We start from the raw sequence: 14,059 nt of genomic DNA on the forward strand, positions 1-14,059 counted from the left end.
TTATCTTTATTTCTTTTCCCTGTTATAAAGTCAAGTTCTATTAAAGTTATTAAATTAAAGCTGTTTAAAATGAAACGAATAGAAAATTATAATTCTGGGAAATAGTGAAACTTCACTGTGTAATGGTGTACATTTAAATATATGCCATGTTCTTCACTTGCAGCGCTTTATGGAAAATTAAAGATTAAGAACTTTTCATTTTCGATACAATTAATTCAATATAAGTTATAGAATATATTAAGTTACGAATATTTAAAAATTACATTCACAGGAACGATACGATAAATAGGACATAAGATTTTTTCTTGTTTCTATTAGACATGTATAATTTAATTAATATTTTTAATGTATACAAAAATTTCTGTCGGACATTAATTCGATCGTTAGATTATGTGTGAGAGAATTTTAATCTACACAAGCTAATGCACTTACGCGATGAGCTCATTGTGAGAAAAGCAATGTCCCTATTACATTTATAATTCATATTTTACGCTTTATAGTTTATATTTGTCGCTAAAGTTATACTTTCATTTCGAATAAATAATAGTGAACAGTCTTAATTGATTTTTCTAAATTTCCTTATAAACCTGATTTGTAATACTACTATAGTTACTCGACTCTTATAATATAAAGTTCCTATATCACATTATTTTAATGTTCTTAAGAAAATATAACACGATAAAAAACGTTTGTAATTTTATAGTAATAAATACTGAAAATACTAGGAGAGGAAATTTTCAACGTCTGTCATAACCAGGGTCAAGATGGGCTTTCCAATCGGATTTATGAAAGAGCTCTCATTAATCCACCCTGAAGACTCAATCTTTAAGAACAATAGCGATTCTAGCTCCTTCTATCCAGACAGCCATCGTCCAGAAGAGACAAATAAACGTACGGCCGAGGAAGAACAACGGATGACATTGTAGCAACTCCTTTCTATCGCGTAATTGAACGCTCTTTTCGTCGTTTGAACTTTTGGTTGCTAACATTTTGAAGAGGCACTTTCAATATCATGAATTTGTCACTAAATATATTATTCTTCTCTTCTTATTATCCTTCGACATTCTTCGAAATAACACGAGATTATATTTCGATTATTCTTTAAATTTAACTTTGAACAAAATTTGTTATATTATTCGTTTGCCAAGGAAAGATATAAATTTGTTAAAGCCGCATCCGAGAATGGCCGCATCGTTATTCGAAGATTTAGTTTCTTGCCGCGACCACTGTAATTGCGGCTTACAAGATTTATTTGCGGATTCATGGTGAAACGTTAATTCGCCGAGAAGAATCGAGAGATAGAGCACCGACTCTGAGGGAGAAGATCGAGAAGGAGAGACGAAGGGGAATAAGAAAAATAAAAGGAAAGATGGAAAAGAGGAAATGGGACACCGGTTTGCTTCGTTGAAAACAAAGAAACTGGATAAATGGTGGGAAGGGGCGAGTCGGGGAGGGAGGGAGGGAGGGTGGGTGGGTGGGTGGTAAAGAAAAGAGTAAGAAAACGAACAAGAATAAGAAGAAGAAGAAGAATCAAAAGAAGAAAACATAGAAAGGTCGAGCAGGGCTTTCGTTAATATCATTTTTTTTCGGAAGTACAGAAATTCTTCTTCCATTTTTCTCTTTCAAAGAGCCGACAATCTTTTAATTCATCCGCTTTCCCGTGTAATTTCATTCATTCACCTTTGTAAAGGCGTACGTTCTTTGTTCGTCCTACGTTTTCGCTTGGCATTAAAATTATATACGGACTATATGTCGGTTGGTCCGCGTACCGAAAAGTGAAACGAGACGAAACGAAACGAAATACTCGTCGGTTGACGAAAGAGAAAACTGTTGCTTTCTTTCTCTTTGACAATGTACCAAGCGAGTGACACTTTTCTGTCCCACGTTAATCAACGCTCTGTTGTCTTTTTCTTTTCATTTTTCCCTTTAAATTCATTTATATTTATTTAATTTTTTTCTTTTTTTTTGTTTTTTTTTTTTTTTTGACGCAAACTCTTAAACAATAACTTTATATTGTCTCTCTATAAACTACATCTATGGATATATATATATATATATATATATATATATATATATATATATATATATATATATATTATTGGAGTAAGAGAAAAACGAGAAAAATTTATCGTTCCTTGAGAATTGTAGCAAACGATTCGTAAAAATCGTGTATCACAAGTCTTAGACACTCAAAGGATCTTCCACTTCCACCGACTTCTATCTCTCGTGTAGTCGATGAGAAACGACTACGCTGTATTCTTTATTGCCACTGAAGAGAGAGAAACGTGCGAGCAGATAGTTCCATGGGCTTCATAATTACGCGATAACTTATCGGAATGTTCCCCGGGGTCTCGCAGGTAGGTCCTGAATGGAGACTCCAAGTAGAAGAAGACAAGAAAGAGAGAAAGAAACAGAAAGAGAGAGAGAGAGAATAAGTGAAATAGAAAGGGAAGGCTCGTTTTCCGTTCGCTTCGCCCAATGAATTTTGAGAGAACGAACCACGGAACTAACCAGAGAAACTCTGCATCTCTTTCCCTCTTTCGTTCTCTTTCTTTCTTCTTATCTCGAGTATACTCTAACGTTCGACAAATACATAGAAGATCGTAAAGAGAGAGAAAGAGAGAGAGAGAGAGAGAGAGAGAGAGAGAGAAAGAAACGAAAAGAGTGCAGACTCCTTCTTCGTCCCACTCAATCTTTCGCTTCTTCCTTTCTTTTCCACCAACCCTCGTTCGTTGATCTTGACAGAGAGGAAGTTCTGATTTTATTGGAATCGAAAGAGCAAGGTCTGGGACATCGTAAGAACCGGAGATTGTCAGGCAAATGAATTTGAAGTATTGCCATTCTACATTTCCACCTGTCCTCGACCGGCGACCAACAAATTACCTGGCATTCTTTTTTGATTTTCCATTATCTTATCTTTCGTTTGCACCCACCCTGCTCGTTCCCTCGTCAAAAATCAATCCCCACGAATGGTATGGATTATCATTCCATATCTTTCTATATCTTTTTTCCAATTTTTTCTTTTCTCTCGTTCCAAGTGAAAAACGATCGATCTTTAAATATCCCTTCATGGAAATTCATCGGACAGATATGGAATAAAAATCGAATATAAATCACTCGATGATATGGATGATCGTAATAAAAATCATTACGATAATAATGTAATAAAAATCTGAAAAGCGTGAAAAGAGCTCTTTACGCAGGATTCAATGAAATTCTCTAGATATAGTCGATACTCTTAAGAATTTAAACGATAAGATAGTTCGACGTGCTCGTTTAATCCGTAAACGAGAGAATCCTTGCCTCGGATCATCCGGCTTTTCCTACTCGAAAACAAAAGGATCATCGCGTTCGCGAGATGAATCTTTCTTTCTCACCGTCTCTCCTTATCTTTGCCGATCAAGAAAAGGAAGGAGAACTCTTGGAGCTAGAAGCTCCAAGTAATTCCATAAATATTTCCAAGTAGTTCACTCGTAAGATGCACGCCACGTAAGTCACATCGATTCGAGCTTTTCTACTCTTGAAATAACTTCTCTCCTATTCTTTCTTCTTCGTTTTATTTTTATTTTATTCCTTTTCCCTCTTTTTTTTCTTTTTTTTTTCTTTTTTTTTTCTTTTTTTTTTTTTTTGTTTTTTACTTTTTTTAACCTTCTTCCTTTTGTTCCTCCTCTTTGCATCGTATCAAGAGTTCTCTCGGTTTCACGAAGTATAATAATATTATAACTCAGTTAAGTCACCTTACAGTCGTCACTGAGAATTCCCATTAAAGGATTTCACAAAGAATAAGGTCGACAGAGAAAGAGAAAGAGGAAGAGGGAGAGAGAGAGAAACTCCTTGTAAAGGTTGAGTTAAATTATCACCGAGTATATACTTGTCCCTTCTTTCGAGCATTTGCGAGTCTTTTGAGGCTTTTGACCTGGTTATTCTGTAATAGCAATTAAAGATGATAAAACGGCTTTATCTTTCTTACGATACCACTCCCGAGTATATTCGACAATACTAAAAGTTCTTTTTTAGAAAAAAACGTCGACTTTTAGCTTCGTTCTCGCAGCATTGATTTGTAATATTTATCGTCAAGACAATGGTGACACCTTTGATCGGGATAAAACTTAAAGAATAGTATCTCATCCTTAATTAGTTTACTTTGATTTCAGCTTGATATTATTCATACTTCAAAGTCACGATAAGAATAACAAAGTATCTTTTTATGAGATGGTCATCGTGTCGAGAGATAAACAAATTTGTTATTCGTTATAAATTTATTTATATATTAAGCGTCATTTATTAAAATGAAATATTTTCAAGCCCTTGTATATAAAATTACCTATATTACGTTCATTTGAGAATACGCAGTTCGCCACTTGGGACTTGACAAATTTTCTAGTTAATAAATGATCATCCGGAAGCGCAATTATCGAGAAAGTATCGGGCGTTAAGCACAATTAACTTTGAAAATACTCGAGAGTTTAATAAACTTGACGTAATCATAATTAAAAATATAATGCGACGCTTCGTTTATTTGGAAAAACTTGATTATACACACGAGTTTCATTTAAATCAACTTATTATCGAGAAACCGATAAAAGTTCGTTCGTATCTCGACCTAATTTTCATATAACATCGAGGAAAGGAAAGACCGAAGAAAGAAAAATCGAGTTTATCGAGAATAAAATGGGAAAAAATAGAAGAGCAGGAGAGAAAGAGAGCGAGAGAGCGAGAAAGAGGAAGAGAGAGAGAGAGAGAGAGAGAGAGAGAGAGAGAGAGAGAGAGAGAGAGAGAGAGAGGAATCAAAAGATAATTCTATACATTTGGCGGGACATTAATCTTCCGTCTAACTACCGCAGATACAAAATAGCCACTTTTCCGCGGTGTTACCTTCGACTTCTTTTCACGTCTACGAAAGCTTTTCTTTCTTTTCCTTTTTTCGAAGCCCCCAGGGCTGTTCCGCATCGTCGTAAATCGCCAAGCGGAAGCTGAATGAGGGCGGTACCGTGAACGAGAGAGAGAGAGAGAGAGAGAGAGAGAAAGAGCAAGGGTATACGAAGGAAAGAGAGAACGAAAGAGAGTAAGAGAGAGAATGCACGGTGCCCTTTAAAACGCTCCCCCGGTGGTGAAATAAATTGGCGCCAGCGTGTTTACACGTTGGAGCGAAATTAAAATTCCTCAAGTGTAGCAAAGCAGCTCTCGACAACGATGCGAAGCATGTTGCACAGGTGGCGGAATAGAGGAACACGCGTGGTTGATGCTGTTCCTGAGAAACGAACAGGAAGAGGTAAAAGTAAAATATAAAGCATCTAGAACGCATTAGAAAAGAATAGAACTCGGGAGTACTCAAGTCGTCCATTGAAAGATCATATTAACCAGGAAAATATATTAATTTTGAGCGCAACGACGTCCAAATCATTTCGAAGACAATTATGTATTTGTTTATAGTCATAAAATATCCCTTTGTTTGTTATAAATTTATCCGCCTGATATCTCTTTTTTATTATAATCTTCTAAAGGTAATCAAGTAAAAAATTAATTAACATATGAATTACATTAGAGCTCATCGAACGAATTTATTTTCCAAGAAAGAAGGCCGATCTAGTCCATCGCGTTATTATTTAATGCGGTTAATTGAAAGATAAAATGCGTATAAATATCTATATCGAATACATCGATCTAAATGCATCAAAATTAATTATTAATTCATTATATGACACATCAGCGATATCTCAACGATCTAAGAACAACCATCGCGTTATTTTAACGTAAGATAAAAAATTTAACTAGGTGCTCGTTCTAATTAATTCATTATTAATTAATGGAAAATGAAGTAGAACATAATTTCATTTTCATCATCGAATTATCCTCAACAAAATTGAGGAACTTATAAGGACGTAATTATTAGCTGGTGTAGTATGTAAAATTCAGTGACACAGTTTGATTTCGATAGAGTTTAAAATAACATATAGAATATGATTAATAAAAATCTTTATAAATATCATCGATGAATATCTAGAACGAATAGGAACGCTTCAAACTATCCTAATTTCGTCGATCGCGTTGAGGTTTACCGACTAGTAAACCTACACGTCCCCATTAACGCATGAATCATACGAAAAGCAAACGTGACTCTTCCAGAAACAAACATATGTATTAGCGAATATTGCGACTCGGATGGATGTTCACATCCTATACAATGACATAGGTTCTACCTGCAGATGTTCTAATTTAATAATCAAATGCTAATAAATTGCATACATCGTTACCGTCGTCCATCGATTAAGCTTCGTTACTAAATTATGCTTGCTTCAATTCTCAATGCACCATGAGCAGATACCCGGCTACGTTCGATTAACCGATTAATTTCCGTTTGATAATTAATATAATATTACATCCTGATAAATAATATTATATTTCGATTTTATTAATAAGATATAAAGCGATTATTTAAAGAAAAGAGAAAAAGAAATCATCGATCTGTCAATACGAAAGCCGTCCTACTCAATTTATCATATAGATAGAAAAAGAGAGGGGGAAATAAAAGAATAGAATAGTATGAGCTCATAAAACAAAATCCGATCGTGGAATATCGATAACATCGAAGATAATTCCGATACTCGTTGGAAAGTACCTATGGGAAATGAGTAATACATGCTTTTGATATTTCGATCGAGAAAAAGTTTTCGAGTGACTCTACATTGTGCGTACCGATACAGGCGACAGTTATAAATAACGATAGGTTACTAATTTAGATTTCTGTCGGATAGTCCGAGCAAACCGATGCGGTTTATTCGCCGTCCCTTTGTTTGCGAATGCGACTTTGCAAAATCGGATAGAAACTCACGGGTGTAAAGAAAAAAAAAAAGAAAAAAGAAAAAAAAACAAGAAGAAAGAAAGAAAAAAAATCATAGGGGAGGGAGAGAAATGGAATTACGTCGATATTTCGTTGGAAACTTTCATTTTATGCTCTCGTTTCTTCCAAACTTTTCGTTCGTTCTTTTCGGTGTAAATTATGAAAGAAAAGGAAAAAAAGAAGAAAAAGAAAAAAAGAAAAACGTGATGGTTAAACGTGATCCTTATTTAAACGACTTCATTATTAATCACATATTACTTATTTACAGGATAAATCGTTTGGAGTGTAAATCTACTTTGATAAAAAAAAAAATTCGTACATGATATAAACTCGACTAGAAAATCGATCTTTTGATTATAATTGTCATATTAGGAACTTTACTAATCTATCAATTTATCAATCTTTATCTTTCTCTCTCTCTCTCTCTCTACATCTGGGTATAGATATAATTGATTTAAAACTTATCAGTGCCCTGTCGAATTCTTAGGCGATTTCATTAAGATTCATATGTAGTTAGATTCATTATGTCACTAAATGGATGGATAGTATCCAATCACGAAAGTAGCTGACATAGGTGAACCCGATGTAAGAGTAATAATCACAGGTATTGTTCCTCACCGTAGTCATGCTAGCGACACCATGAAGATACCAAATTCCATGCATCTCGAAACAAAGTCCTCCTATAATGTCTCCCTCGTATAAACTCATACCTAGTAAATCGAATATCTCTTTAATTAAATCGCTCACCTGCCGTCTATCTATCCATAAAGTATAAAGTATAAAATGATGTCTATCATCAGGTACGATAATAATATTCCAATAAATAATTATAGTCGAGTATTTCCGTAGCTCTCTGAAAATAATTAACAAGGAAAAATCGTTCAAAGTACCGGCCTCTAGACGAATGAATAATTAATTACTATTTACTGTTTCTTCGATCGACAAAACCATTATCTCGGCATCATTATTATCATGATTATATTATAATTGACATGGACGATTAATCATTTAACTTTTTTTTTTCCGAGATTCTCCCAAAGATATTGAAGAATATATTAATAACGTATAATGAAGCGATGCGCGTAATGAAATAGTACGATTTAGCTTTATCGAGATTATTATGTTGGATATTATCGAGATATTATGTTGGATTAACGAACGAGTTCGTTACGTTAAGATAATTAATGTACCATTTAAATATACTGCGCGGATTTGTCGTACATAATATAATCATAAAAATCATTCGGGCACGGGATTCAAGGATTGATCGTAAGATACGAAGGGTTAAATTAATCTCTTTCGCTCTTCTAAGTTCCATCGTGAGAGTCTTATCCCAACCTATGGCTTAATTTTGACAAAAAAAAGAAAAATATCTTACGAGCCTTTAAACAGACACATAATTAATTATATAGAATATCGAACGATTAATTATCTTATTAGCTTTGCCCACTCGTAATTGTACTTTCTCGTAAATGTTATCCCAATCAAGGCATATCGGTTTAATCAAGACTGTTAACTCGAAATGCTTAGCCAATTTAAGGAGAGTTATATCTTGAGTAAAATTTCCTCTCCCTTCTATGTATCTGTCAGGCAAAATGATTTTCTCAGCGGGTGCTTTCTGAACATAGTTCTCTCTAGCTTCCCAACTCCTGTAATACTTGCCGACAGCAACATAGTAGCGAGACGTGTCCTCGATTTTGGAGAATACCTCGTCATAGAAACAATGCGCGGCTGGAATGGAAAATTTATCGACGATGTTTTACAAAATTTAACTTCATCCTTTTCTCAGTTATTTCTCTCTCTCTCTCTCTCTCTCTCTCTCTCTCTCTCTCTCTCTCTCTCGTCCGTTTTGTTCCTTTTTTTATTATATATGACATAGTTACTGGACATTACAAGATTATTGTTCATAAGAGTTTCACAGTATATTTGACTGTAGCTATTTTTAGCTTTGCTCTAATATAAACCAACGTGCCACGAAAAAAGGTCGAGTTTTCCATTATATCCATTGACAATAAGAATATTGCCATGAGATATGTTCGTTTCATTTTCTAAAAAGGATTCGAGAATATTAATACGGAACTATTTTCGAAAGAACTTTATTAGAATTAACATATCTTGGTTAGATAGACAGACCGATATCTATCTCGAAGGTAAATTACCTGACAAGCAGCTGAAGAGTCTACGATCCCAAAGAGCATCGTCGAAGCGGACGATCTCCCGATAGACTGGGTCGTCTGTGGGGTGGTAAATTATAAGATTGTTTACATGAGAGCTTTGCTCGTGTTCCTGGCCTTGCCCGTTCATTGCACAGTATGGTCTCTCCCTGATAAGTACACGAGATATCGATGGTGGTGCTTCCCAAAGGTGAACACGTTTCTGAACGTACGATGTCGGAAAAGATAATGTTATTTAATTTCATTAATCTACCTTCCTATTCCCATGCATTATCACTTAGTATTTAATATTTATTATTAAAAATCTTATATCTATTATAAGATTTATTAGTTTAGTTCATTATAAATAAAAGACATGAAAGAAATCGTTTGACAAAGCGTTGAAGCATCGTAAAGAACAATTTGATCACTTACTCTGACAAGTAGGCGGGTTCTACCATTCGTCATTTATACAAATGGTGATGGTGTTCCCACTGAGCACGTAATTACCATTACAGAAGTAAGTGAGAATACTATTCCTAGGGACTTTATCGCTTGCTTTCAGTCTACAGGGCTCACCACATCCACCTAACACGTTACTGCCCACCGTCAGGTTGTTTAGGCAGAATACATCCATCCGTGGGACTCGGTGGTCTGCAAATTACACGTAAGCCGCACGCGCGGCTGATTAATTATTGCAAACCGCTTATTCGCGTGTTATTCGCGATGATTCTACCACGATTCTTCGTTAGCTTGGCACGATAACCGCTCGTAGCTCGTTAAACATTTCTACGAAGAACAACTCCAGAGGTTTATAACTACTCTCGCCATGGTGATTGAATAATACGAAATGTTATTTTTATCTTCGTAAACATCGAAGATGGAAGAAGTTAATTTTTTCTTTTTTAATTCCCTCGTAATAAACTGAAAAATTATATTCGTCGTTTGGCCATCATTGCAAATATACAAATATATGAAATTTTTTTCATCTAAAAAATTTTTTTCAATTTATTATTAAACACTAATGTAACGTAGTTAGTTACGTCGCTATTATTCGGATTTACCGTCGTATTTTAGATTATTTGATAAATATTCTCTACTTCCACATTGAAACTCGTCTGATCTATGGTTGGCGTGCAACAGAAATTAACATACACAAGCAGAGAGATGCAAAATGTACATTATAGGTACGATATATTTCAGAAGCAAATATCAATAAGAAATTTTGTAAGTTACCTGCACTTTTTTTAGTATTTAGGAATCTGCTCGTTATCTTGCCCAAATATTTCATTATCAATTCTGTCTTTTTTCTTGTCAACTTGAAAATTTTCCTTTGTTGCAATACGAAGGATCTATCTCGTTTATAAAAGTACAAGAAACAATATCGTCTTGATAGGCCTCTATCAGGAGGAGGTCCTCTAGGTGAACCTCGAAATTTCGGTAGCACGTTAATCCTCGTAGAATCATCATCCGAAGGACCAAAGGGCCAGAAGGACCTCTATATGGTGGAGGACCAAAACCGAAACTTGGTTCTCTCAATGATCCTCCTTGATAATCATGAAACACGAAACGAGAATTGGCATATCTTTTTACTCTTTCCTTAGATTAATCCCCATATAACAAAAAGAAAAATTATTTATTATTTAAAAGTTCCACGATCATGTAAGAATTTAATTAGTATATTTTTATTGACGATCCTTTCGTACGTATCTACGTATAATAATTAAATATGGATACGTTGAATCAATATAATACTCGAGGCAATATGAGAGATATCAAAATCTATACGATATTAACTAACGATTAGTGCAATTTAGTAGCAAATCGGATGATCAACAATAAATTAGACGTCGTTCTAATAGCTCGATAGATCAGTATAATTCAAGTTTGTTACGCTAATGATTCACAAAATATAAATAAAATTTTTAAATTTATGATCGATTATAGTGACGCTTAAAAAAACTATAATTAAGAAAATCAATACTTTATAATACTTTTAGATGAACGTAACTTTTGCGAAACATATTATCGGATATAACAAATAAAGATTTCGAAGCTCGCAAAGAAAATATAACAAGATAAATATATGATTGAACGATAACAGATACGATTATATTCGGTATGAATTATGTAAGTTACTCACGCGATGACGGTAGGATGATCAAGAACGAAAGAACTACGATAGAGAGTAGACAATGAGCGATCATGGTTCATTCGCGATCGATTTTCACGAACGTATGACCACCATAAGAATGTCCTCACAAAGCACCGATGTATAACTGACTAGAAACTCGTTTATTAAGCGAGATACCATTACTTATTAAAAATTTATTATTAAAATTTATTGAATTTAAAAATTATTGAATATCTCAGATTAACGATCGGATTTTGCCAATAGCATAAAACTTCACGATTAAAGTTATTATTTTTTGATGATTTATTCTTATATATCTCTATTCCTTTAATCAATTTGTTTTATTGTCAGACATTATCATTATGTATTAGTAATGATAACAACAAATATGTAAATAAAGATTTTTTTAAATAGAAACAGCAACACCAAACATTATATTAGGTCAACATTATATTAGGACATTATATAAATGTTGTATCAAACGTATAAATTTTAATTGTAAATCTAACTGTAAATGTTAATTTATTAGCCATTATAAATTGAAAACGATAAATGTATTTTATAATACTTGATAACAAATTTTCTGCATTTATCATATTATATGTAATATCTTATTTGATAGGAGTTATACAAGTTAAGTAGAGAAATAAGGTAATTACTGATTCTATATTACTAAATGACATCCATATTACTAAATGATATATTCTATTACGTAGATCGTTTTCATCTTGTTCGTCAAACCGTGAAAATCTTCGACAGTACGATTCTCTTTCTGTCTCTTTCTATTCCAACATTGCACACATAACTTTATTCCCGTCTCTAATGGAATTACACAGAAGTTACGATCGCCAGACCGTTAATAATCTCTCCTCGTGCGCGTTACAATATTCGTAGAAATGTTCATCGTGTAAATTTTAGTTGAAATTTAATAAAATTTAACGTTCGTCTCTTCTCCACGACTCTTGATTTCTCTTATGCTTTCTCTTTTACATAGATAACATCAAACGCCACGTTCTTTATAATATTTAAACAATTGTAAAATTCGATTTAATCGAATTCATTTTCAAAACATCCTCGATCTACTGCGATAAAAATATCCATTTACAAAAATATCCATAAAGTTTCGAGATCGTACAATATTCTATTTTTTCTTTTCTTTTTTTTTTTTTTTTTTTTATTTTGCTTTTCAATCTTTATGCACGTGCCTCGAAAAGGAAACGTCGACTTCTTTGTTTAGAAGACCTAAAAATGGATTTCTACGATATCCTAGACGCAACCCGAAGAATCGACATTTCAACGAAAATCCAACTTTTTCCTTTTCTTCTCGTGAACATTTTCGTTTCAGATGCCCGGTCCTTTTTATTCCTATAAAGGCTTTACACGTTCTATGCATACTCGAGGAAAATATAAAATCAACATATAAAGCAGCTCGTTCTTTGAAGTTACGAATCTCGTATCTTTTTCGAATATCTAAGAAGCTTTGCTTTTGACTTTACAAAAGAGAAAGAAGTATGATTGAACGATAGCTGCCAATTCTCATTCTCATTCTCTCAAAATCAAAGAAAAGAATAAAAAAAATTACGTACACACGCTGTGTGTACTTTGTAAATAAAGATGAAATTGAAACAAATGAAAAGTAAAAGAATATTAGTCGGTTAATATTATCCAAAGACAATTAATTCAGACAACAAGAATTAATAAGAACCGAAGTTAGGTTCGTTCGATCATGAAATAAATGAGGAAGGCCTAAAAATCGAGTTGCGTATTCTTCGACTTCGTGACAATTTCTTCGTCGAACGAATCCGTCGACTTGAGGCGATAAAGATCAATTCGACAAAAAAAAAAAAAAAAAAAAAAAAAAAGAAAAAACAGAAAAAAAGAAAGAAAGAAAAAAGAAAGAAAACGAAAAAGTAAAAGAAAGAAAAGGAGAAAAAGGAAAAGAAGAGAAAGTGCCAAAGCAGCAACCATAAAAATGGATGTTACGCTTCAGAAACATGGCGCCAAACACATCTATAAAGTCCCCGAAGGATTACGTGAGCTTTGTACCGACATTACACGCGAGGTGTATACACCACACGATACCTTTCTTTTTTTATTTCACGATAGATTTTTATTTTAACAATATTACTGTGAAAATATGCTCACACCTGTAATCGTTCGTAGGTACTGAGATCCCAACCAACAGAGATTTATTCATTTATTGCCGATTACATAGATGCTCTTCTAATTACTCGTGAAAATGCTAAAGGTTAGAAAATTTGATTTTGTTTTAATTGATTCAAATAAATTATAAATATTAAATCTTTTACGCAGTCGCGATGAAAGTCGTAAATAATATTTTAAAAGGAAGTCATACGATTATGACTATACTTTGTCAAACCGGCTTGAACATGGAACAAATTGCTGCAGCAGCACCAAGGATTCAGGCATAAATTATATTGATTTATTCGTTTATTTATAATGAAACGAATAGAATAATTCTAATTCTAATTCTTATTCTTTTTTTATTACTTAGAAAGCATTCCGTATGTATTTGGATACCATGGATGGTCAGCAATTGTACGAAGGTAAATAATATAATCTAATATCAATTAATAGTTCGCATAATAATGATCAATGAGTTCAGATGAAACATTCGACGAAACATCGAGGATTTCCTTAAGAGATATATTAAAAACAACAGGATTTAATGTGGAACAAGCCGAAAAAGCAGCCACGATTATACAAGTAAAAAGTTTCTTTGTCTTTCTCTCTTTCTTTCTAAAGAAAAAAAAAAAAAATTGAAGAAAAAACAGAAAAAAGAAAAAAATATTCTTTAACATTAGGCAGCTTTCCGTGGTCATTATACTAGAATGTTGATTGCTGAATCCCAAGGAAAAATTCAATGGCAGAGAGCTTTGATAAATACATTGAATATATTGAAAAAAGCTG

At 33.5% G+C, this 14,059-nt stretch overlaps 1 protein-coding gene across 1 annotated transcript; it reads right to left on the minus strand.

Moving 5' to 3' along the window:
• Positions 1 to 7,363: 7,363 nt before the first annotated feature.
• On the minus strand, positions 7,364 to 9,504 carry LOC124424348 (modular serine protease-like). Its single transcript, XM_046963257.1, is given in 5 exon segments — positions 7,364 to 7,551; positions 8,288 to 8,572; positions 8,725 to 8,889; positions 9,001 to 9,217; positions 9,430 to 9,504. Coding segments are annotated over 5 exon segments (888 nt in total). The 5' UTR covers positions 9,463 to 9,504.
• Between the last annotated feature and the right edge of the window lie 4,555 nt (positions 9,505 to 14,059).

This window comes from Vespa crabro, chromosome 5, assembly GCF_910589235.1.
Source record: "Vespa crabro chromosome 5, iyVesCrab1.2, whole genome shotgun sequence".
NCBI classification, from domain to species: domain Eukaryota; kingdom Metazoa; phylum Arthropoda; class Insecta; order Hymenoptera; family Vespidae; genus Vespa; species Vespa crabro.